General features: G+C 62.1%; 1 protein-coding gene across 1 annotated transcript in view; it reads left to right on the top strand.

Moving 5' to 3' along the window:
- The window catches only part of MUC5AC (mucin 5AC, oligomeric mucus/gel-forming), a 34,498-nt gene extending 9,329 nt beyond the window's left edge, over positions 1–25,169 (top strand). The window contains 31 exon segments of the mRNA XM_087855151.1: positions 7–120; positions 216–395; positions 1,206–1,445; positions 1,663–1,819; positions 2,360–2,488; positions 2,712–2,874; positions 3,305–3,348; positions 3,437–3,625; positions 4,210–6,877; positions 6,926–8,706; positions 8,797–12,883; positions 13,964–17,073; positions 17,372–17,580; positions 17,984–18,158; positions 18,492–18,742; positions 18,825–19,008; positions 19,438–19,478; positions 19,480–19,646; positions 19,992–20,170; positions 20,523–20,610; positions 20,717–20,820; positions 21,015–21,046; positions 21,440–21,611; positions 21,994–22,095; positions 22,336–22,373; positions 22,856–22,978; positions 23,061–23,159; positions 23,486–23,605; positions 23,819–23,882; positions 23,984–24,098; positions 24,502–25,169. Of these exon segments, the coding sequence (XP_087711277.1) occupies positions 7–120; positions 216–395; positions 1,206–1,445; positions 1,663–1,819; positions 2,360–2,488; positions 2,712–2,874; positions 3,305–3,348; positions 3,437–3,625; positions 4,210–6,877; positions 6,926–8,706; positions 8,797–12,883; positions 13,964–17,073; positions 17,372–17,580; positions 17,984–18,158; positions 18,492–18,742; positions 18,825–19,008; positions 19,438–19,478; positions 19,480–19,646; positions 19,992–20,170; positions 20,523–20,610; positions 20,717–20,820; positions 21,015–21,046; positions 21,440–21,611; positions 21,994–22,095; positions 22,336–22,373; positions 22,856–22,978; positions 23,061–23,159; positions 23,486–23,605; positions 23,819–23,882; positions 23,984–24,098; positions 24,502–24,823 (15,447 nt within the window). The 3' untranslated portion in view covers positions 24,824–25,169.

The following is a 25,169-nucleotide window of genomic DNA, read 5'->3' as shown; positions in this document are numbered from 1 at the left end:
CCCCAGGACCACTGTGGCGGGAACGGCACTGCCAACGGGACCTTCCGCGTCGTCACCGAGAACGTCCCCTGCGGGACCACGGGCGTCACCTGCTCCAAGGCCATCAAGCTGTTCCTGGGGGTGAGCAGGGGGCCGGGTGGGGCCGGGGGCCCCTCCTTGGACGGATGCCAGGGAAGGCGAGCGGGGACAGGCCTGAGTGACCCCTTCCCGTGCAGAGCTACGAGCTGAGGCTGAGTGATGGTGGTGTGGAGGTGATCGAGAAGGGTGCCGGGCAGGAGGCCCCCTACTCCATCCGCCAGATGGGCATCTACCTGGTGGTGGACACTGAGGCTGGCCTGGTACTGCTGTGGGACAGGAAGACCAGCATCTTCCTCAAACTCAGCCCTGAGTTCAAGGTGGGTACCCCTGCCCCCCGGGATGGCCCGCCCTTGCCCCAGACCGAGAGCTGTCTGGGACCGGTGTGGGGTGGGGCAGGCAGATGGACAGAGCGGGGATTCAGCTGCTGTGCCTCGAAGGAGACGGCAGGTGGGGGGCCCTTCACTGTGCATGCAGTGTCTTGCAGCTGTCGGGACGCTGTCACAAACTCGTGGCTCCTTCTCGCGCTTCTGGACACTGGAAGTCCCGTCCAGCTGTCCCAGGGCCCACTCCCTCTGGAGGCTCTGCGGGAGGGTCCCTCCTGCTTCCTCCAGCTTCCGGGGCCCCAGGCCATCCTCCAGCCTCTGCCTGCACCCTCACGTTACTGTCCCCACGTGTTTTTGTCCCACGCGTCCCCGTGGTCACAGGCCCTGTGTCATCAGCCCACCCTCACCCAGGACATCCTCATCCTAACTGGATCCCCATGTGCAGTGGTCCTATGTCCACATGAGGCCACGCTCACGGGTCCTGGGCCAGGACCTGAGCTGCTCTTTAGGGGACACCATGGGCCGTGCTGCCTCTCTTGCACCCCCTTTCCTTCAGGATGGATGCCACCGTGACCCCGTGTGCTGAGTGGGGCCGCACACGGTGAAGGCGGAGAGCCATCCTGTGCACTCAGGACCCCCCTCCTCCTGGGGATGTCGTGGGGATGTGGGGCCCCAGAGGAGCGAGTGGGGTCACAGAGGCAGGGCGGGGACTCTGGCCCCTCCTGCACATGCCCTGAGCCCCCCCGCCAGGCCGGGCTGGGCGCTGTGCCCTGAGCCCCCGGTGCCGCCGTCCCCCGTCTGCAGGGCCGGGTCTGCGGGCTGTGCGGGAACTTTGACGACAACGCGGGCAATGACTTCACCACGCGGAGCCGGTCCGTGGTGGGCAGTGCCCTGGAGTTCGGCAACAGCTGGAAGTTCTCCCCGTCCTGCCCCGACGCCCCGGCCCCCAGGGACCCCTGCACCGCCAACCCGTACCGCAAGTCCTGGGCCCAGAAACAGTGCAGCATCATCAACAGCGCCACCTTTGCCGCCTGCCACGCCCACGTACGTGGCTGTACCCCGGGGCGCCTGGGGAGGAAGGGACAGAAGTTGGGGGGCTGGCGTCACCTTCCACCCTTTAGACCAGCCTGTGGTCAGCCGTGGGGGACCGCGCATCTGCTGTCCCTGAGCTCTGGGGGAAACCAGCCCAGGTCAGGTCACATCTCAGGCCTGACCCCCAGGAGCTCCAGACCCCAAATCTGAAGCCTCCTTCTCCCCCCAGGTGGAGCCCGCCAAGTACTACGCGGCCTGTGTGGGCGACGCGTGCGCCTGTGACTCGGGGGGCGACTGTGAGTGTTTCTGCACGGCCGTGGCCGCCTACGCCCAGGCCTGCCACGACGTGGGCGTGTGCGTGTCCTGGCGGACCCCGGACATCTGCCGTGAGTGCATATGATGTGTCGTCAGGGTGGAGGGGGCCACAGGGAGTGACAGAGTAGTGTGTGATTAAGGCTGGTCAGCCACAGGTTGGGCAGAAGGCGTTGGAAAGGAAAGTGAAATGCGGAAATGGGGGAGGGGTGTCATCAGTGGAGAGATGGCAGAATGTTCTGGAACCGAAGGGGGTTAGCAGAGCCCCCACTTCCCACCCAGCTGGAACCTGGCTGAAGGGGAGCATTGCTGGGGAACCGCCCTGGCCGTAGCCAACGGGTGGCACCGCCGAGAAGCTAGGGGACCCACGGCAGCATCTGACCTTGGGCATTCAAGGCCCATACACTCCAAGGTCCCATCTGGGAGGCAGAGCGGAGGGAAGGGCTTGAGAATAGCCCGTGAGGCTTGGTGGGAGGTCGGGGTGCAGGGAGATCTTGTCCAGCCTGTGCGGGGCCCCCAAGACTGTCCTTCCAAGGGCTGTACTCTGCCTGGGGCCGCTGGGTGGCTTGCTCCGGGCTGGAGCTGGCCCACCGAGCCCGCCTGCTTGCCCGCAGCCCTGTTCTGTGACTACTACAACCCCGAGGGCCAGTGCGAGTGGCACTACCAGCCGTGCGGCGCACCCTGCATGAGGACCTGCCGGAACCCGGGCGGCCGCTGTCTGCACGACCTGCGTGGCCTGGAAGGTAGGCTGCTGCCACGCTGGCCAGAAGGGGTTGTCTTGGGGGTCCTGGCACCCTTGGCTGGGCTGGACCTTTTTCAACCTCTCGAGGGGCCTTTGTGGAAGCAGCCCCACGTGCCCACCAGGCTGTGGGTGAGAACTAGGCCTGGGGTCTGAGCCGAGGCCACGGGGTGGGGAGGTGGTCAGGCAGGTGGTCTGGCTTGGACTCAGGCCTCTCTGGCCCACAGGCTGCTACCCCAAGTGCCCGCATGAGGCCCCCATCTTCGACGAGGACAAGATGCAGTGTGTGGCCACGTGCCCGACCCCACCGCCACCGCTGCCCTGCCGCGTCCAGGGCAAGTCATACCGGCCAGGCACGGCAGTGCCCTCCGACAAGAACTGCCACTCCTGGTGAGTCGCGTGGCCAGAGGCACAAGGAGCCTGGAGCGTGTGAGGGATCCAACCCGCCACCTTCCCACGGGCCTCATCCTTCAGACTGGTGGGGGTGCCACAGCCTAGGCTCCTGGGCTCCAGCTGGGAGCCTCCCTGTTGCAGAATGCGGGTGGCAGGGAGTGGGTTAAGCCTGAGAGGTGGCAGGGAGGGGGTTAAGCAGGAGCTGAGTCATGATGCCACCCAGAGGGCCCCCTGGAACAGATGCCCCGGAGAGGAAGTGTCCGTCAGAATGTCGCCGGGGTGCGTGGCGTGCTGGACGCCTGCCTCCATCTCTCACTGATTGGAAGGGGCTCCCCGAGAGGGTGTGACCTCGGGCTCTGTGTCCACCGGCCGGGCTGGGGGGTGGCTCCCCTACACCCCCCCGACTCACTTTCTCCCTCGCCACCAGCGTTTGCACCGAGAGCGGCGTGCACTGTGTCTACGACTCTGAGGGTGAGAAGCCGGCGGCCCTCCTGGGATGAGGGGTCTTGGGGTCCCCACCTGCCCCCAGCCCCTAATGGGCCCGACCTTCTCCTCACAGCCTGCGTCTGCATCTACGACGGACGGCGCTTCCGTCCGGGGGACGTCATCTACCACACGACTGACGGCACCGGCGGGTGCATCTCTGCCCGCTGCTCCGCCAGCGGCACCATCGAGAGGAGCGTCTACACCTGCAGCCCCACAACCCCCGCGCCGCCCACCACCTTCTCCTTCTCCACGTCCCCGCTCGGTAAGGCAGACGCGCTGGGCACCAAGCAGGGCTGTCCCTCTCCCCGAGGATCCAGGAGGGGCCCGAGAGCCGGCAGCCTGCCCTCCCTGCAGCTGGGAAGCGCCGGCTCAGCCCGTCTCCCTGGCAGGGCTGGTGTCCTCAGGGGTACCGTTGGGTACAGGGCAGAGGCTATGAAGAAAGGTCCCCGAGGCCGGCCTCGGGGAGGAGGGCCGCCAGGAGCGCCCTGGGAAGCTCTTGCCCTACCGTTGCCCCTGCTCCCCTTACGCTGGCTGAGGGGCAGGTGCCTCGACTGCTCGCCCTCCTCCGAGCTTCCCCCAAGAGTGCAGGTCTGCTCAGGGCGTGCCTGGGGAGCAGGCTTCCCCCTGAATGAGATCAACTCACCTGTTAGTTCCATTGCTGTGGGCCCCACCCCAGCCCGGTGCCAGGTGTGTCCCGGGACTTGGTGCTTGCTCTCCCCAGGCTCCCATCGCAGGTGGAGACAGTCACACAGCAGCTGACAGACAGGGGGACAGGGACGGGGGTGAGAGGGGATGCCTCGAGGACCCCAAGAGACTTAGCCCCTCCGCCTGCCATTCTGTCCGCAGTCGTGAGCTCAACACGTCCGGCCCGCACATGCCACACCCGTGCCAAGAGCACGGCGCACACAGGCACAACCTCCAGTCCGACTGTCCAGCCCCACCCCTGTGGGGAGGAGTGCCAGTGGTCACCGTGGCTGGATGTCAGCCATCCAGGACGGGGCATCGACAGCGGTGACTTCGACACGCTGGAAAACCTCCGTGCCCACGGGTACCAGGTTTGCGCGGTGCCAAGGAGAGTGGAGTGCCAAGCTGAGGGGGCCCCTGGGGTGCCACTCGACATCCTGGGGCAGCACGTAGAGTGCAGCCCGACGGTGGGCCTGACCTGCCACAACCGCAACCAGACGTCAGGGCTCTGCCACAACTACCAGATCAGGATTCTGTGCTGCTTCCCCCGGACCTGCCGCACCTCCAGCAGTCCAGCCCAGACCCCGCCTCCTGCAACTTCCAGGAGTACAGAAACCGGGCCCACGCAAGGGGTTAGCAGGGTCCCATCCGTGCCAACTAGCAAAACACCTGCCCCAGGTACCCCTACACCTGCCCCGGGTACCCCTACACCTGCCCCGGGTACCACCACGACTACCCCGGGTACTCCTACAACTGCTGTGGTGAAAACTACTCTCTTGATTCCGAGCCCAATGCCAGTTTCAACAACACGTGAGCCTTGTTTACAAAAGTTCTGCACGTGGACCCAGTGGTTCGACAGCAGCTACCCTGGGCCTGGTATAAACAGTGGAGATTTTGACACTTTTCCTTATTTGAGATCCAAAGGATATAAGTTCTGTGAAAAGCCCAGCAACGTGGAGTGCAGGGCAGAGTACTTCCCAAACATCCCACTGGAGAAGTTGGGACAGGACGTGATCTGTAACAAGAACGTGGGGCTGATATGCCTGAATAAAAACCAGACGCCCCCAATTTGCTATAATTATGAAATCCGGATTGAGTGCTGTGAGCTGCAGGACGTGTGCAGAAGCACCACACACCCTGCGACACTGGAGACCACACACTCGACCTCAAGGGAAACTGAGACCCAAACACAGCTTACCTGGACCACTGGAATTCCCTCCTCTCCCACACAACAGAGCAGAACCAGCTCACCGCCCATGCACCCCAAAACCAGCACGACACCCGGCACACACGTGGTCTCCTCACCGGTGACTGTCACCTGCCAACCACAGTGCACGTGGACCAAGTGGTTTGACGTGGACTTCCCGTCCCCGGGGCCCCACGGAGGAGACGTGGAAACCTACTGCAACATCAAGAAAAGGGGAGAGAAAATCTGCCGCCGTCCCGAGTACATCTCGCAGCTGGAGTGCCGGGCCGAGAGCCACCCTGACGTCAGCATCGAGCAGCTGGACCAAGTGGTGCAGTGCGACCTCAGCAAGGGCCTGGTGTGCCGAAATCGGGACCAGGAAGGCAATATCGGGATGTGCCTCAACTATGAGGTCCGGGTGTTGTGCTGTGAGCCCCCAGAGAATTGCTCTACCCACAAAACTGTCACGGTCCCTCACACCCCGAGTGTGAGCCACACCAGCCTAACTGAGACCACCGCCCACCTAGTGACATCCCGCTCAACCCCTGTGCCACCAACCATCCCAACCTCTGTGCCAGTAACCAGCTCTACGCCTGTGCCAATAATGAGCCCAACCTCTGTGCCTGAAACCAGATCAACCACTGTATCTGCAACCAGCCCAACCTCTGTGCCAGAAACCAGCAAAACCTCTGTGCCACCAGCCAGCCCAACATCAGTGCACAAAACCGGCACAACGTCTGCTCCTACAACCAGCACAACCCCTGTTCTCACGCCTGAAACAACCCACTCCGCTCATGTGACTGGCACCTGCCAGCCACAGTGCACGTGGACCAAGTGGTTTGACGTGGACTTCCCGTCCCCGGGGCCCCACGGAGGAGACGTGGAAACCTACTGCAACATCAAGAAAAGGGGAGAGAAAATCTGCCGCCGTCCCGAGTACATCTCGCAGCTGGAGTGCCGGGCCGAGAGCCACCCCGAGGTCAGCATCGAGAAGCTGGGCCAGGTGGTGCAGTGCGACCTCAGCAAGGGCCTGGTGTGCCAGAACCGGGACCAAAAGGGTAATATCGGGATGTGCCTCAACTATGAGGTCCGGGTGTTGTGCTGTGAGCCCCCAGAGAATTGCTTTACCCACAAAACTGTCACGGTCCCTCACACCCCGAGTGTGAGCCACACCAGCCTTACTGAGACCACCGCCCACCTAGTGACATCCCGCTCAACCCCTGTGCCACCAACCATTGCAACCTCTGTGCCTGAAACCAGCTCAACCTCTGTGCCACCAAACAGCCCAAGCTCTGTGCCAGAAACCAGCTCAACCCCTCTGCCACCAACGAGCCCAACCTCTGTGCCTGGAACCAGCTCAACCTCTGTGCCACCAACCACCACAGTCTCTGTGCCACGAACCAGCTCAACCCCTCTGCAACCAACGAGCCCAATCTCTGTGCCAGTAACCAGCTCAATCTCTGTTCCACCAACCATGCCAATCTCTCTGCCTGAGACAAGCTCAACCTCTGTGCCACCAACCAGCCCAACCTCTGTGCCAGAAACTAGCTCAACCCCTCTGCCACCAACCATCCCAATCTCTGTGTCAGTAATCAGCTCTACGCCTCTGCCAAGAACAAGCCGAACCTCTGTGCCAGAAACCAGGTCAACCTCTGTGCCACCAACCATCCCAATCTCTGTGCCAGAAACCAGCTCAACTTCTGTGCCACCAACCAGTCCAATCTCTGTGCCTGAAACCACCTCAACCCCTGTGCCAACAACCAGTGGAACCTCTGTACCACAAACCAGATCAACCCCTGTGCCAGCAACAAGCCCAACCTCTGTGCCAGAAACCAGGTCAACCTCTGTGCCACCAACCATCCCAATCTCTGTGCCAGAAACCAGCTCAACCTCTGTGCCATCAACCAGCCCAACATCTGTGCCAGAAACCAGCTCAACCCCTCTGCCACCAACCAGCCCAACCTCTGTGCCTGGGACCAGCTCAAACCCTGTGCCACCAACCAGCCCAACCTCTGTGCCAGAAACTCACTCAACCCCTCTGCCATCAACGAGCCCAACCTCTGTGCCACCAACCATCCGAATCTCTGTGCCTGAAACCACTTCAACCCCTGTGCCAACAACCAGTGGAACCTCTGTACCACAAACCAGATCAACCCCTCTGCCACCAACCAACCCAACCTATGAGCCAGAAACCAGCTCAAACCCTGTGCCAACAACAAGCTCGACCTCTGTGACACCATCCAGCCCATCCTCTGTTCCAGAAACTAGCAAAACCTCTGTGCCACCAATCAGCCCAATCTCTGTGCCAGTAACCAGCTCAACCCCTCTGCCACCAACCAGCCCAACCTATGTGCAAGAAACCAGCTCAACCCCTGTGCCAACTACAAGCTCAACCTCTGTGCCACCATCGAGCCCAACCTCTGTGCCAGAAACGAGCAAAACCTCTGTGCCACCAATCAGCCCAATCTCTGTGCCTGAAACCAGCTCAACCCCTATGCCTCCAACCATTCCAACCTCTGTGCCAGAAACCACGTCAACCTCTGTGCCACCAACCACCCCAACAGCTGTGCCAGAAACCAGCTCATCCCCTGTGCCAACAACAAGCCCAACCTCTGTGCCAGAAACCAGGTCAACCCCTGTGCCACCAACCAGCCCAATCTCAGTGCCAGAAACCAGCTCAACCCCTGTGCCAACAACAAGCCCAACCTCTGTGCCAGAAACCAGGTCAACCTCTGTGCCGCCAACCAGCACAATCTCTTTGCCGGAAACCAGGTCAACCTCTGTGCCACCAACCACCCCAACCTCTGTGCCAGAAACCACCTCAACCCCTCTGCCCCCAACCAGCCCAACCTCTGTGCCTGGAACCAGCTCAATCTCTGTGCCACCAACCATCACAATCTCTGTGCCAGAAACCAGCTCAACCTCTGTGCCACCAAGCAGCCCAACCTCTGTGCCAGGAACCAGCTCAACCCCTCTGCCACCAACCAGCCCAACCTCTGTGCCTGGGACCAGCTCAACGACTGTGCCACCAACCAGCCCAACCTCTGTGCCAGAAACTCGCTCAACCCCTCTGCCACCAACGAGCGCAACCTCTGTGCCACCAACCATCCCAATCTCTGTGCCTGAAACCACCTCAACCCCTGTGCCAACAACGAGTGGAACCTCTGTACCACAAACCAGATCAACCCCTGTGCCAACAACAAGCCCAACCTCTGTGCCAGAAACCAGATCAACCTCTGTGCCACCAACCATCCCAATCTCTGTGCCAGAAACCAGCTCAACCTCTGTGCCACCAACCAGCCCAACCTCTGTGCCAGAAACCAGCTCAACCCCTCTGCCACCAACGAGCCCAACCTCTGTGCCACCAACCATCCCAATCTCTGTGCCTGAAACCACCTCAACCCCTGTGCCAACAACCAGTGGAACCTCTGTACCACAAACCAGATCAACCCCTGTGCCAACAACGAGCCCTGGTTTCTCTGTGCCAGAAACCAGATCAACCACTGTGTCCGCAACCAGCCCAACCTCTGTGCCAGAAACCAGCAAAACCTCTGTGCCACCAGCCAGCCCAACATCAGTGCACAAAACCGGCACAACGTCTGCTCCTACAACCAGCACAACCCCTGTTCTCAGACCTGAAACAACCCACTCCGCTCATGTGACTGGCACCTGCCAGCCACAGTGCACGTGGACCAAGTGGTTTGACGTGGACTTCCCGTCCCCGGGGCCCCACGGAGGAGACGTGGAAAGCTTCAGCAACATCTTGAGAAAGGGAGAGAAAATCTGCCGCCGTCCCGAGTACATCTCGCAGCTGGAGTGCCGGGCCGAGAGCCACCCCGAGGTCAGCATCGAGAAGCTGGGCCAGGTGGTGCAGTGCGACCTCAGCAAGGGCCTGGTGTGCCAGAACCGGGACCAAAAGGGTAATATCGGGATGTGCCTCAACTATGAGGTCCGGGTGTTGTGCTGTGAGCCCCCAGAGAATTGCTTTACCCACAAAACTGTCACGGTCCCTCACACCCCGAGTGTGAGCCACACCAGCCTTACTGAGACCACCGCCCACCTAGTGACATCCCGCTCAACCCCTGTGCCACCAACCATTGCAACCTCTGTGCCTGAAACCAGCTCAACCTCTGTGCCACCAAACAGCCCAAGCTCTGTGCCAGAAACCAGCTCAACCCCTCTGCCACCAATGAGCCCAACCTCTGTGCCTGGAACCAGGTCATCCTCTGTGCCACCAACGAGCCCAATCTCTGTGCCAGTAACCAGCTCAATCTCAGTCCCACCAACCATGCCAATCTCTCTGCCTGAGACCAGCTCAGCCCCTGTGCCACCATCCATCCCAATCTCTGTGCCAGTAACCAGCTCTATGCCTGTGCCAATAATGAGCCCAACCTCTGTGCCTGAAACCAGATCAACCTCTGTGCCACCAACCACCACAGTCTCTGTGCCACGAACCAGCTCAACCCCTCTGCAACCAATGAGCCCAATCTCTGTGCCAGTAACCAGCTCAATCTCTGTTCCACCAACCATGCCAATCTCTCTGCCTGAGACAAGCTCAACCCCTGTGCCACCAACCATCCCGATCTCGGTGCCAGTAACCAGCTCTACGCCTGTGCCAAGAACGAGCCCAACCTCTGTGCCAGAAACCAGCTCAACCTCTGTGCCACCAACCAGCCCAATCTCTGTGCCAGTAACCAGCTCAACCCCTGTGACACCAACCATCCCAATCTCTGTGCCAGCAACCAGCTCTATGCCTGTGTCAAGAACGAGCGCAACCTCTGTGCCACCAACCATCCCAAGCTCTGTGCCTGAAACAACCTCAACATCTGTGCCAACAACCAGTGGAACCTCTGTACCACAAACCAGATCAACCCCTGTGCCAACAACGAGCCCTGGTTTCTCTGTGCCAGAAACCAGATCAACCACTGTGCCCGCAACCAGCCCAAACTCTGTGCCAGAAACCAGAACAACCTCTGTGCCACCAACCAGCCCAACCTCTGTGTCAGAAACCAGCTCAACCCTTCTGCCACCAACCAGCCCAACCTATGTGCCAGAAACCAGCTCAAACCCTGTGCCAACAAAAAGCTCAACCTCTGTGCCACCATCCAGCCCATCCTCTGTTCCAGAAACTGGCAAAACCTCTGTGCCACCAATCAGCCCAACCTCTGTGCCAGTAACCAGCTCAACCCCTCTGCCACCAACCAGCCCAACCTATGTGCCAGAAACCACATCAATCCCTGTGCCAACTACAAGCTCAACCTCTGTGCCACCATCAAGCCCAACCTCTGTACCAGAAACCAGCAAAACATCTGTGCCACCAACCATCCCATTCTCTGTGCCTGAAACCAGCTCAACAGCTATGCCCCCAACCATTCCAACCTCTGTGCCAGAAACCAGGTCAACCTCTGTGCCACCAACCAGCCCAACAGCTGTGCCAGAAACCAGCTCAACCCCTGTGCCAACAAGCCCAACCTCTGTGCCAGAAACCAGGTCAACCTCTGTGCTGCAAACCAGCCCAACATATGTGCCAGAAACCACCTCAACCCCTCTGCCCCCAACCAGCCCAACCTCTGTGCCTGGAACCAGCTCAACCTCTGTGCCACCAAGCAGCCCAACCTCTGTGCCAGAAACTAGCTCAACCCCTCTGCCACCAACCATCCCAATCTCTGTGTCAGTAACCAGCTCTACGCCTGTGCCAAGAACAAGCCGAACCTCTGTGCCAGAAACCAGGTCAACCTCTGTGCCACCAACCATCCCAATCTCTGTGCCAGAAACCAGCTCAACTTCTGTGCCACCAACCAGTCCAATCTCTGTGCCTGAAACCACCTCAACCCCTGTGCCAACAACGAGTGGAACCTCTGTACCACAAACCAGATCAACCCCTGTGCCAACAACAAGCCCAACCTCTGTGCCAGAAACCAGGTCAACCTCTGTGCCACCAACCATCCCAATCTCTGTGCCAGAAACCAGCTCAACCTCTGTGCCATCAACCAGCCCAACATATGTGCCAGAAACCAGCTCAACCCCTCTGCCACCAACCAGCCCAACCTCTGTGCCTGGGACCAGCTCAACGACTGTGCCACCAACCAGCCCAACCTCTGTGCCAGAAACTCACTCAACCCCTCTGCCATCAACGAGCCCAACCTCTGTGCCACCAACCATCCGAATCTCTGTGCCTGAAACCACTTCAACCCCTGTGCCAACAACCAGTGGAACCTCTGTACCACAAACCAGATCAACCCCTCTGCCACCAACCAACCCAACCTATGAGCCAGAAACCAGCTCAAACCCTGTGCCAACAACAAGCTCGACCTCTGTGACACCATCCAGCCCATCCTCTGTTCCAGAAACTAGCAAAACCTCTGTGCCACCAATCAGCCCAATCTCTGTGCCAGTAACCAGCTCAACCCCTCTGCCACCAACCAGCCCAACCTATGTGCAAGAAACCAGCTCAACCCCTGTGCCAACTACAAGCTCAACCTCTGTGCCACCATCGAGCCCAACCTCTGTGCCAGAAACGAGCAAAACCTCTGTGCCACCAATCAGCCCAATCTCTGTGCCTGAAACCAGCTCAACCCCTATGCCTCCAACCATTCCAACCTCTGTGCCGGAAACCACGTCAACCTCTGTGCCACCAACCACCCCAACAGCTGTGCCAGAAACCAGCTCATCCCCTGTGCCAACAACAAGCCCAACCTCTGTGCCAGAAACCAGGTCAACCCCTGTGCCAACAACCAGCCCAATCTCAGTGCCAGAAACCAGCTCAACCCCTGTGCCAACAACAAGCCCAACCTCTGTGCCAGAAACCAGGTCAACCTCTGTGCCACCAACCATCCCAATCTCTGTGCCAGAAACCAGCTCAACCTCTGTGCCACCAACCAGCCCAACATCTGTGCCAGAAACCAGCTCAACCCCTCTGCCACCAACCAGCCCAACCTCTGTGCCTGGGACCAGCTCAACGACTGTGCCACCAACCAGCCCAACCTCTGTGCCAGAAACTCGCTCAACCCCTCTGCCATCAACGAGCCCAACCTCTGTGCCACCAACCATCCCAATCTCTGTGCCTGAAACCACTTCAACCCCTGTGCCAACAACCAGTGGAACCTCTGTACCACAAACCAGATCAACCCCTCTGCCACCAACCAACCCAACCTATGAGCCAGAAACCAGCTCAAACCCTGTGCCAACAACAAGCTCGACCTCTGTGACACCATCCAGCCCATCCTCTGTTCCAGAAACTAGCAAAACCTCTGTGCCACCAATCAGCCCAATCTCTGTGCCAGTAACCAGCTCAACCCCTCTGCCACCAACCAGCCCAACCTATGTGCAAGAAACCAGCTCAACCCCTGTGCCAACTACAAGCTCAACCTCTGTGCCACCATCGAGCCCAACCTCTGTGCCAGAAACGAGCAAAACCTCTGTGCCACCAATCAGCCCAATCTCTGTGCCTGAAACCAGCTCAACCCCTATGCCTCCAACCATTCCAACCTCTGTGCCAGAAACCACGTCAACCTCTGTGCCACCAACCACCCCAACAGCTGTGCCAGAAACCAGCTCATCCCCTGTGCCAACAACAAGCCCAACCTCTGTGCCAGAAACCAGCTCAACCCCTGTGCCAACAACAAGCCCAACCTCTGTGCCAGAAACCAGGTCAACCTCTGTGCCACCAATCATCCCAATCTCTGTGCCAGAAACCAGCTCAACCTCTGTGCCACCAACCAGCCCAACATCTGTGCCAGAAACCAGCTCAACCCCTCTGCCACCAACCAGCCCAACCTCTGTGCCTGGGACCAGCTCAACGACTGTCCCACCAACCAGCCCAACCTCTGTGCCAGAAACTCGCTCAACCCCTCTGCCATCAACGAGCCCAACCTCTGTGCCGCCAACCAGCACAATCTCTTTGCCGGAAACCAGGTCAACCTCTGTGCCACCAACCACCCCAACCTCTGTGCCAGAAACCACCTCAACCCCTCTGCCCCCAACCAGCCCAACCTCTGTGCCTGGAACCAGCTCAATCTCTGTGCCACCAACCATCACAATCTCTGTGCCAGAAACCAGCTCAACCTCTGTGCCACCAAGCAGCCCAACCTCTGTGCCAGGAACCAGCTCAACCCCTCTGCCACCAACCAGCCCAACCTCTGTGCCTGGGACCAGCTCAACGACTGTGCCACCAACCAGCCCAACCTCTGTGCCAGAAACTCGCTCAACCCCTCTGCCACCAACGAGCGCAACCTCTGTGCCACCAACCATCCCAATCTCTGTGCCTGAAACCACCTCAACCCCTGTGCCAACAACGAGTGGAACCTCTGTACCACAAACCAGATCAACCCCTGTGCCAACAACAAGCCCAACCTCTGTGCCAGAAACCAGATCAACCTCTGTGCCACCAACCATCCCAATCTCTGTGCCAGAAACCAGCTCAACCTCTGTGCCACCAACCAGCCCAACCTCTGTGCCAGAAACCAGCTCAACCCCTCTGCCACCAACGAGCCCAACCTCTGTGCCACCAACCATCCCAATCTCTGTGCCTGAAACCACCTCAACCCCTGTGCCAACAACCAGTGGAACCTCTGTACCACAAACCAGATCAACCCCTGTGCCAACAACCAGTGGAACCTCTGTACCACAAACCAGATCAACCCCTGTGTCACCAACCAGCCCAACCTCTGTGCCAGAAACCAGATCAACCACTGTGTCTGCAACCAGCCCAACCTCTGTGCCAGAAACCAGCAAAACCTCTGTGCCACCAGCCAGCCCAACATCAGTGCACAAAACCGGCACAACGTCTGCTCCTACAACCAGCACAACCCCTGTTCTCAGACCTGAAACAACCCACTCCGCTCATGTGACTGGCACCTGCCAGCCACAGTGCACGTGGACCAAGTGGTTTGATGTGGACTTCCCGTCCCCGGGGCCCCACGGAGGAGACGTGGAAAGCTTCAGCAACATCTTGAGAAAGGGAGAGAAAATCTGCCGCCGTCCCGAGTACATCTCGCAGCTGGAGTGCCGGGCCGAGAGCCACCCCGAGGTCAGAATCGAGAAGCTGGGCCAGGTGGTGCAGTGCGACCTCAGCAAGGGCCTGGTGTGCCAGAACCGGGACCAAAAGGGTAATATCGGGATGTGCCTCAACTATGAGGTCCGGGTGTTGTGCTGTGAGCCCCCAGAGAATTGCTCTACCCACAAAACTGTCACGGTCCCTCACACCCCGAGTGTGAGCCACACCAGCCTTACTGAGACCACCGCCCACCTAGTGACATCCCGCTCAACCCCTGTGCCACCAACCATTGCAACCTCTGTGCCTGAAACCAGCTCAACCTCTGTGCCACCAAACAGCCCAAGCTCTGTGCCAGAAACCAGCTCAACCCCTCTGCCACCAACGAGCCCAACCTCTGTGCCTGGAACCAGGTCATCCTCTGTGCCACCATCCATCCCAATCTCTGTGCCAGAAACCAGCTCAACCCCTGTGCCAAGAACAAGCCCAACCTCTGTGCCTGAAACCAGATCAACCTCTGTGCCACCAACCACCACAGTCTCTGTGCCACGAACCAGCTCAACCCCTCTGCAACCAACGAGCCCAATCTCTGTGCCAGTAACCAGCTCAATCTCTGTTCCACCAACCATGCCAATCTCTCTAACTGAGACAAGCTCAACCCCAGTGCCACCAACCATCCCGATCTCGGTGCCAGTAGCCAGCTCTACGCCTGTGCCAAGAACGAGCCCAACCTCTGTGCCAGAAACCAGATCAACCTCTGTGTCACCAACCAGCCCAATCTCTGTGCCAGTAACCAGCTCAACCCCTGTGCCAACAACCATCCCGATCTCGGTGCCAGTGACCAGCTCTACGCCTGTGCCAAGAACGAGCCCAACCTCTGTGCCGGAAACCAGCTCAACCTCTGTGCCACCAACCATCCCAATCTCTGTGCCTGAAACCACCTCAACCCCTGTGCCAACAACCAGTGGAACCTCTGTACCACAAACCAGATCAACCCCTGTGCCAACAACGAGCCCTGGTTTCTCTGTGCCAGAAACCAGATCAACCACTGTGTCCGCAACCAGCCCAACCTCTGTGCCAGAAACCAGCAAAACCTCTGTGCCACCAATCAGCCCAATCTCTGTGCCTGAAACCAGCTCAACCCCTATGCCTCCAACCATTCCAACCTCTGTGCCAGAAACCACGTCAACCTCTGTGCCACCAACCACCCCAACAGCTGTGCCAGAAACCAGCTCATCCCCTGTGCCAACAACAAGCCCAACCTCTGTGCCAGAAACCAGGTCAACCCCTGTGCCACCAACCAGCCCAATCTCAGTGCCAGAAACCAGCTCAACCCCTGTGCCAACAACAAGCCCAACCTCTGTGCCAGAAACCAGGTCAACCTCTGTGCCGCCAACCAGCACAATCTCTTTGCCGGAAACCAGGTCAACCTCTGTGCCACCAACCACCCCAACCTCTGTGCCAGAAACCACCTCAACCCCTCTGCCCCCAACCAGCCCAACCTCTGTGCCTGGAACCAGCTCAATCTCTGTGCCACCAACCATCACAATCTCTGTGCCAGAAACCAGCTCAACCTCTGTGCCACCAAGCAGCCCAACCTCTGTGCCAGGAACCAGCTCAACCCCTCTGCCACCAACCAGCCCAACCTCTGTGCCTGGGACCAGCTCAACGACTGTGCCACCAACCAGCCCAACCTCTGTGCCAGAAACTCGCTCAACCCCTCTGCCACCAACGAGCGCAACCTCTGTGCCACCAACCATCCCAATCTCTGTGCCTGAAACCACCTCAACCCCTGTGCCAACAACGAGTGGAACCTCTGTACCACAAACCAGATCAACCCCTGTGCCAACAACAAGCCCAACCTCTGTGCCAGAAACCAGATCAACCTCTGTGCCACCAACCATCCCAATCTCTGTGCCAGAAACCAGCTCAACCTCTGTGCCACCAACCAGCCCAACCTCTGTGCCAGAAACCAGCTCAACCCCTCTGCCACCAACGAGCCCAACCTCTGTGCCACCAACCATCCCAATCTCTGTGCCTGAAACCACCTCAACCCCTGTGCCAACAACCAGTGGAACCTCTGTACCACAAACCAGATCAACCCCTGTGCCAACAACGAGCCCTGGTTTCTCTGTGCCAGAAACCAGATCAACCACTGTGTCCGCAACCAGCCCAACCTCTGTGCCAGAAACCAGCAAAACCTCTGTGCCACCAGCCAGCCCAACATCAGTGCACAAAACCGGCACAACGTCTGCTCCTACAACCAGCACAACCCCTGTTCTCAGACCTGAAACAACCCACTCCGCTCATGTGACTGGCACCTGCCAGCCACAGTGCACGTGGACCAAGTGGTTTGACGTGGACTTCCCGTCCCCGGGGCCCCACGGAGGAGACGTGGAAAGCTTCAGCAACATCTTGAGAAAGGGAGAGAAAATCTGCCGCCGTCCCGAGTACATCTCGCAGCTGGAGTGCCGGGCCGAGAGCCACCCCGAGGTCAGCATCGAGAAGCTGGGCCAGGTGGTGCAGTGCGACCTCAGCAAGGGCCTGGTGTGCCAGAACCGGGACCAAAAGGGTAATATCGGGATGTGCCTCAACTATGAGGTCCGGGTGTTGTGCTGTGAGCCCCCAGAGCACTGCGGTTCCACATCTGTGAAGACCCACGTGACTTCACCTACTCCGGGCTCCCCTGCTCCTGGATTTACGTCTGTGGTGTCCACTGTGCCCTTGCCCAGCTCCCAGCCATTGCCCAGCTTCTCGCCGTTGCCCAGCTCCGCGCCGTTGCCCAGCTCCGTGGCGCCTTCCACCACGACATGCTACTGCAGCGTGTCTGGCAAGCTGTACCCCTCAGGTATGTGAACTGTGCCTATGGGTGTGGTGATGCTGCCCCTGGCCACTGCCGTTTTGTCCACAAAAGCCACAATGTATGGAGAGGGGAGGGGTTCCTTGTCTGTGTGACGGGGCTGCAGATCTTCTCTGACCACGGCACTGAGCCATCTTTGAGGATTTCTTTGTGTCATTTCTGGGCAGGAAGGCCTCCACCCAGGTCCACTCCTGGGGTGGATGTCGCGCCTAGAAGACCCACTCTGGGCTGTGGCTCTCCCCCCAGCAAGGTTCCGCTCACCGCCACCTGACCCTTTCTCTCGCAGGATCCATCATTTACCAACAGACCGACCTCGCTGGTCACTGCTATTATGCCTTGTGCAGTCTTGACTGCCACGTGGTCAGGCGGACGGACCAGGCCTGCCCCAGCAGCGTGCCACCTCCTGCCCCGACCACCTCCCCGCCTGGATCCTCCCCTTCGGTCCCCGTGCCCGTCACTAAGCAGGGATGCCCGAATGCAGTCCCTCCAAGAATGGTAACTCCCCTCTCTGCCCTTCTCAGAGACTGGTGCAGGGACCCTCGGCATCTTTCCAGTGTGGCTGCGGGCGGGAAAGCCAGTCACCCGCGGGGGGATGTAGGCTGACTGCTGGGAAGGTGCCTGTTCTGGTCCCGCAGGGCTGCTGAGGGGGGTGCCAGCCGGGTACCCAGGAGTGCATGCAACCTGCAGATACGGGGTGCCCACGTGGGTGGGCGAGGCTCCGATGGCGCCAGGCAGCGGGGAGGGTGTGTGGGTTTGGAGTAGAATTCCAGTGGGGGAGGCCCTGTGTGAGGAACAGTGTGGAGCGGGGGGTGGAGAGGGCAGGTCCCATCCTGGTTTCCTGCGGCTCCCCTCTCGGGGGGACTGCAGTGTCCCGAGGCTGAGAGCTGTCCTTCCACAGAGAGGCGAGACCTGGCCCATGCCCAACTGCTCTCAGGCCACCTGCGAGGGCAACGGCGTCATCAGTGTGCAGCCGCGCCCGTGCCCACAGGCACAGCCGCCGACCTGCGCCAACGGCTTCCCCCCCGTGAAGGTGGCCGACCACGACAGCTGCTGCCCACACTACCAGTGCCAGTGTGAGCCAGGAGCCAGGCGGGGCGGTGGGGCCGGGTGGGGGTCCCATCGAGGGAGCGGGATGGACTTGGGTTAGACACTAGGAAGGACTTCCCGACGGTGAGGCGGGGAACGGACAGCGCCAGGCCTCCCCGGGGTCCCGAGTGGAATTCTGCCTGAGCCCCAGGGTCCCCGGGGCCGTGTCAGGCAGGGGGGAGGCCAGGGGAGCCCGGCCCCACCGCTCAGGCCTCATGACGCACCCGCTGGACAGAGTCCGGAGCTGGTGCTGGGCACGGGCGTCCCGGCGCCAGCCTTGCATGTCGGAGGCCCCGCGTAAGGCCGCCGTGCGCCCGCAGGTGTGTGCAGCGGCTGGGGCGACCCCCACTACATCACCTTTGACGGCACGTACTACACGTTCCTGGACAACTGCACGTACGTGCTTGTGCAGCAGATCGTGCCCGTGTACGGCCACTTCCGCGTGCTCATCGACAACTACTTCTGCGGGGCCGAGGACGGGCTCTCCTGCCCGCAGTCCCTCATCGTCGAGTACCGGCAGGACCGCGTTGTGCTGACCCGCAGGCCCGTCCTCGGGGTGATGACCAACCAGGTGGGGAGCCCCCCGGCAGCTCCGCATGGGCCGGGGTGGCTGGGGCGCCGTCTCACTCTGTCTCCTTCTCCGCGGGGTCTAGATCGTCTTCAACGGTCAAGTGGTCAGGCCCGGCTTCCAGAAAGATGGCGTGAGCGTGTCCCAAATCGGGATCAAGATGTACGTGACCATCCCCGAACTAGGCGTCCAGGTCATGTTCTCTGGCCTCATCTTCTCGGTGGAGGTGCCTTTCAGCAAGTTTGCGAACAACACGGAGGGCCAGTGCGGTGAGTCCCGTCCCCAGCGAGCTCCACGGATGCTGGGCCCTTTCTCTGCCGGTGGCACAGAGCTGAGCCTGTCCATGGTGGGAAGGGTCGCGCTGGGGAGACCCCTGGGGATCGCATTCTTGGCCAGGGCAGAGGCTGCCCGCGTGGCCCCAAGCCTGCAGCTGCTTCTGCTACACCGAGGACGTGCGGTCTGCACACCAGAGGGGCCCAAATGCGGGCCCCACGCCTGAGGCTCACACCCGCCATCCTCCGTGGGAACGGCCTGCCTTCTTGGGGGCATACGGAAGTGCCCAGGGTCGGGTCCCACAGCCAGCCCAGCGAGTGCTGCCCCGAGCGTCAGGCCCCACCCCAGTCAGGGACCCTGTGGCCCACGGGTGGGGGGCGCTCGGCTGTCCCCTGCCGGCCTGACACCTGCCCCCCCCACCCCAGGCACCTGCACCAATGACAAGAAGGATGAGTGTCGCCTGCCTGGGGGGGGCGGTGGCGGCCTCCTGCTCCGAGATGTCCGGCCACTGGAAGGTGACAACGCCCCACCAGCCGTTCTGCCAAGGGCCTTCCCCGACGCCCACCGTAGCCAGGCCCACGCCCTCCCCCGCCCTGTGCTCATCGTCATCCATCTGCCAGCTGATTCTGAGCAAGTGAGATTCGGGGAGGGGCTGGGGCAGGCAGCCCCCCTGACCTCACCCTCGGGGTGGGTGGGAAGAGTGGGTCTACGGCGGCTCCCAGGGGGGCAGGGGGTCGATGGCAAGGAGGGCCATGGGTGGCTGCTGAGACACCAGGAGCAGGAGCGGCCCGACCTCCAGCTCACTCTGGGTCCGGGCCTGTGTCATGGCCCCAGGGCAGCACTGGCGTTTCCGGGCGGACAGGGAGGCCCAGGGGAGAATTTGAGAAAGCAACGGCCATGCTGCCGCGGGCCGTCCTGGGGGCACACAGACCTCAGGGAAAGTCTGAGCTGCCCCCTGACCTGGCGCTGCTGGCCGCAGGGTCTTCGAGCGGTGCCACGCTGTGATCCCCCCGCTGACATTCTACCAAGGCTGTGTCTTCGACCAGTGCCGTGTGAACAGCTCAGACGTGGTGTGCTCCGGCTTGGAGCTGTATGCGGCCCTCTGCGCCTCCCATGGCGTGTGCATCGACTGGAGGAAACACACCAACCACACGTGCCGTGAGTGCCCACCAGCCTTGGGCCACCCGTCCCACTGAGGAGCAGTGGCCGGCGTGCGGCCAGGGGACAGACACGCTGGGCTGGCAGTCAGCAGCTGGACTTCCTGGAGGAGGAGGGCCGACTCTAGGGCATGGCGCACTCGGCTCTTGTAGAGAAGGAAGTGCCCCCAGATCGGGGTGCCCAGGGCCTGGAGCGCAGGGGTGGGGCCCGAGGGGGCCAGCTTCTGGGCTGCAGCGCCCCGCTGGGGTCAGGCACTCAGCGGGTGTGGGGATGAGGCCCAGAGCAAGGCCTGGGAGTTTGCTCTGGGCTGGTGCCCTTGGTCTCAGCCGTGGCCTCTCCCCCCAACACGCAGCGTTCACCTGCCCTGCGGACAAGGTGTACCAGCCCTGCGGCCCGTCCAAGCTCTCCTACTGCTACGGGAGTGACAACGCCAGCCTCATGTATGCACCTGTCTCTCTCTCCTGGACCTACCCCAGAGCCCCCAGGGTGGCTTTCTCCTACCCTGGAGGGCACAGGGACCAGGCCAGCCCTCTGCTGTCCCCACAGGGCTCTGCAGGATGCTGGCCCCATCACAGAAGGCTGCTTCTGTCCAGAGGACATGATGCTTTTCAGCACGAGCTCTGAAGTCTGCGTGCCCATAGACTGTCACAGTATGTGCCCACGGGTGGAGCTGGGGGCTGGCAGGTGCACCAGGGCCAGCTGCCCCTCTGGATCTGTGATTCCCAGCCAGATCCTGGGGCTTTCTGCCATGGCCCGGGACTGTCTGGGCCCCCAAATGGGTCCTGCCCTTGAGAGGCTGGGGGCCGCAGCTGCCCCCCTGTGACCTCAATCTCTCTCCCTGCAGAGTGCCTGGGGCCCCACGGGGAGCCTGTGGAGGTAAGTGTGGCCAGCTGGGGTGGGGGGCAGGGCGTCCTCTCAGTGCCAGAGCCTCAGAGGAGGGGCAGGGAGGGGTCAATGCTTCTCTAGCAGGATGTGGGGGGCTTCCATATGGGGGTGCCTGCCCCCGGGGTGGCCCTGCCCTGTCCTCCACTGGGGCCCCCTCCTGCTCTGCTCAGACACAGTGAGAATGGAGGTGACCATCCACCTGGCGCCTCTCACCCCATGTCCCGCCCCTGAAGCCACTACCCTGCACTCCGGAAGCCCTTCCCTCTGGTTCCCCTGCTGGCCCTCTGCAGGCTCCCGGCACCCCTCCGGCCTGGCTGCAGCTGTGCTGGGACCGGCCGGGGGCCAGCCCCACGGTCCTGGGCTCACACGTGCCCTGTCCTGCAGCCCGGCCACACCATCAACGTGGACTGCCAGAGATGCACCTGTGAGAACGGCACACTGACCATGAGCTGTCAGAGGCAGCCCTGCCCCCTGCCCCCAGCCTGCCCCGTGCCCGGCTTTGTGCCTGTACCTGCGGCCCCCCAGGCCAACCAGTGCTGTCCCCAGTACAACTGCGGTGAGCCCGGGGCTGCTGCCCATCCCTTCGGCTGAGTGCCCGGGGGCACCTTCCCACCAGGGGCAGTGGTGCTGGGACCAGGCAGGGGGGCACAACCAAGCGGGACAGCACCCTCCTGCCCCCCACTAAGGCCTCAGCCGGTGACCTCTCCCAACAGATGTGCTCTGGGGAGGGTGGGTATGCCAGGAGGGCAGGGGGCTCCTGTGCCCAGGCCGACTAGAAGCTTTGTCTCCCAGAGTGGCCCACACCCCTTGGAGAGCCTGCTGCCTGCCCACTGGGTGGTCAGCGGTGCTGGAGACCCCCGGGCACAGCACTGGGGTGGGGGTGGGAGCGTGCAGAGCCGGACGCAGGCCCCTGAGCGCCTCCTTCCCGTGCATCGCAGCCTGCGACACCAGCTACTGCCCCAAGCCCGTGGCCTGTCCCGAGGGCTCCCGCCCGATCCTGACCCATGAGGAGGGGGCCTGCTGCCCGAGCCAAAACTGCAGTGAGTGTCTGCTATGTCCGCATGGGGCCGCCCCGGGCACTGCGGGGGGCGGGGGCAGCCTCTCTCGGGGTTCTCTGGCTCGGGGTGATACCGGACTTGGGCTCCACTGCCTGGGGCTCGGGGGCCAGCCCGCTCTCGCAGTAGTACGTGTGGTATCTGCTGCTCTGGGGGCTGGGGCGGCAGGCTGGGCGGCAGGACGTGAGGGTGGGTCAGTGAGACTGCGCGTCCCCTCTTGGACAGGCTGGAGTGTCTGCAGCGTCAACGGCACCTTGTACCAGGTAAGAGCGACACGGAAGTCAGCCCCCGCAGCACACAGGAAGCCGAGCCCTGCTTGTCCCCGCCCCTGCCAGCTTCTCCCCGAGACAGGGCCTGCAGGCCGTGCCAGGGCCCCCTGCCAGCCCGGGGGCACCTCCAGCAGCCCTGAGCTCTCCAGGGACCACCATCCACAGCCCAGTGTAGCTGAGGCCCAGGTCGGCCCACCGGCTTTGGCACTCACAGCATCAGCAGGGTGGACGAGCCCGGATCCCTCAGCTCTCTCCTGAACGTGACGAGGTCCCCCAGCCTCAGTTTCCCCCAGCTGGGCCCTCTGGAGCATGTGACGTCCCCGGGCACCCTGGTCAGGGAGGTGCAGGCTTGGGGCTCCCCCTCCCAGGCAGCAGCATCTAGGGTCCCCTAGAGGGCCCGGTCTGCCTAGGGGGGCCAGGCCAGGCGGGGGATATTCCGGAAGCTCACCAGCCCTGGTCGCCCTGACTCTCCCCAGCCCGGCTCCGTGGTCTCCTCCAGTCTGTGTGAAACGTGCCGGTGTGAGGCGTCCGGCAGCCCCCATTCGGACACGGCAGTGATCAGCTGTGAGACCCAGATCTGCAACACCCACTGCCCCATGGTGAGTTGTCGCCGCTGCACGGCCCTGCCACCCGGGGAAGCAGGTGCTGGGGCTCAGGCAGGATGTCTGCCTCCCCCCGCAGGGCTTCGAGTACCGGGAGCAGAACGGGCAGTGCTGCGGGGTGTGTGTCCAGCAGGCCTGCGTTGTGAACACCAGCGACAGCTCCACCCACCTCTTCTATGTGAGTAGTGGCTGTGGCGTGGGGGCCCCAGGGCCGCCGAGGGAGTCCTGGGTGAGGCAAAGCCACCCCGCCCCGCCCAGGCTCCGGGGAGGCCGGGGATCGGGGCCAGGTCCCACGCCTGCCTGGACGGAGGAGCTGGGAGGTGCACGGTGACAGCAGGGGTGGGGAGTGCTGAGCCAGCCGCGTCCTGGCGCACTGGGGCCCCGGGGGAGCCGTCATCACAAGGCATGTGCCTGGCAGAGGCCAGGAGGGAAGTCCATGGGCTGGGAGGCAGACACACAGACCTCCCCTGCCCACTCACTCTGCCGGTCGGCTCCTCCTTGCAGCCCGGCCAGTCCTGGTCAGACCCCCGGAACCCCTGTGTGACCCACGAGTGTGAGAAGCACCGGGATGGGCTTGTGGTGGTGACCAGGAAGAAGGCGTGTCCCCCGCTCAGCTGTCCCGAGGTGAGCTCCGGGAGCCCACAGCCCAGCCTGGCCCACTGTGGGCCCACAGGAGGCCGGGGCAGGATTCGCCCAGGGTGGGGTGGGGAGCCGAGGCTGGCCCTGTGCAGTGGCCGCAGGGGCACCACCCGCCTATGTGGGGCACCGTCCCCCCTGTCTGTCCCCCTACTCTGGGCCTGCTGCTCCGGCCCTCAAGGCACCCTTTCGTTGGCATAGGACCGGGCTCAGCTGAGCGACGATGGCTGCTGTCTGTCCTGCCCTCCACCCCAGTCCCAGAACAGTGAGTGGGAAGGTCCACAGGGGGTGGCCAATCGGCCCACGTGGGGGTCCAGGGGTCCCAGCCCTTCCTGACCCTCCGCACGACCTCCTGTGTCGCCCCAGGGTCGACCTGCGCCATGTTCCACGAGCACCAGGTCATCAGGCAGCGAGGCTGCAGCTCCCTCCGGCCCGTGCTCCTCACCTTCTGCCGGGGCAACTGCGGGGACAGCGCCTCCATGTACGTGAGCCCCGCCTCCGCCCGGCGGGACCAGCTTGTGCGGGGCAGCGTTCAGGGATGCACGGTGCCCCGGCGCACGGGATGGCGAGGAAGGGCCAGGAGGGACAGCTGGGGGCAGCAGCGGGCGCTGAGGGTAGACGGAAGGGCTGAGCGGGGGTTCGGAGGCCGGCGGCCCGCGCGCTGTCGGAAATCAGCCTGTCCCGTTTCGAGACCGCAGACTCAGCAGCCCCATTGGCGGCGGCCTGGTCAGCTGCGGGAGGGTTTGCACCCCACGACGGGCGTGCGGGCACGTGGGCGCCAGCACCACACGCCGGCCAGGGCGCCTCTGAGAGCAGGTGCCCGCGACACAGGTGTGGGGCGCTGGGGGCCGAGGCGCCTGGTGCTGAGCAGGCCCCGCCCACAGGTACTCGCTGGAGGCCAACGCGGTACAGCACCGCTGTGAGTGCTGCCAGGAGCTGCGGGTGTCCCTGAGGAACGTGACCCTGCGCTGCACGGACGGCTCCAGCCGGGCCTTCAGCTACCCCCAGGTGGAGGAGTGCGGCTGCGTGGGGCAGCGCTGTGGCTCCCACGGCACCCCAGGCCACACGCAGAGTGACGAGGAGCAGAGCCAGGAGATCGAGCGCACGGGCTGGAGGATGGGGTCCAGGGCCACAGGCCCCCCCAGCAGACTGACCGGCACCCGTCCTCGGGGCTCCCGGCCACCGTCCTCCGCGATACACCAATAAGAGCAACCTATTCCCTGCGGCGTCGGCTCCGGGGACCTGAGGCCAGGACGCCCTGCCCGCCCACCTCATCCCTCCCCGGGGTCCAGCTGGCCCTTGCATGTGTGGCGGCCAACAATCCTGCAGCCCCACTCGGGACCAGGCTGGGGTGGGAGGGCTCCTCGGGCCACGGGTCCAGCCTGCGTTCCCAGGACTTGAGCATCACGTGGGGTCTTATCAACGACGGTCACTTGGACTTGGTGCCCGATGTTTGGCTGGCCACCAGGAGGCACAGCCTCACCCCTACCTCGGCCCTGAGCCTCAGGAAATGACCAACTGGATTCATAAATACATTGGGAGCATTTTGCAA

This window comes from Ursus americanus, chromosome 24, assembly GCF_024610735.1.
Source record: "Ursus americanus isolate L20-20 chromosome 24, mUrsAme1.1.p, whole genome shotgun sequence".
NCBI lineage: Eukaryota > Metazoa > Chordata > Mammalia > Carnivora > Ursidae > Ursus > Ursus americanus.
This window is presented reverse-complemented; position numbering and strand designations above follow the sequence as displayed.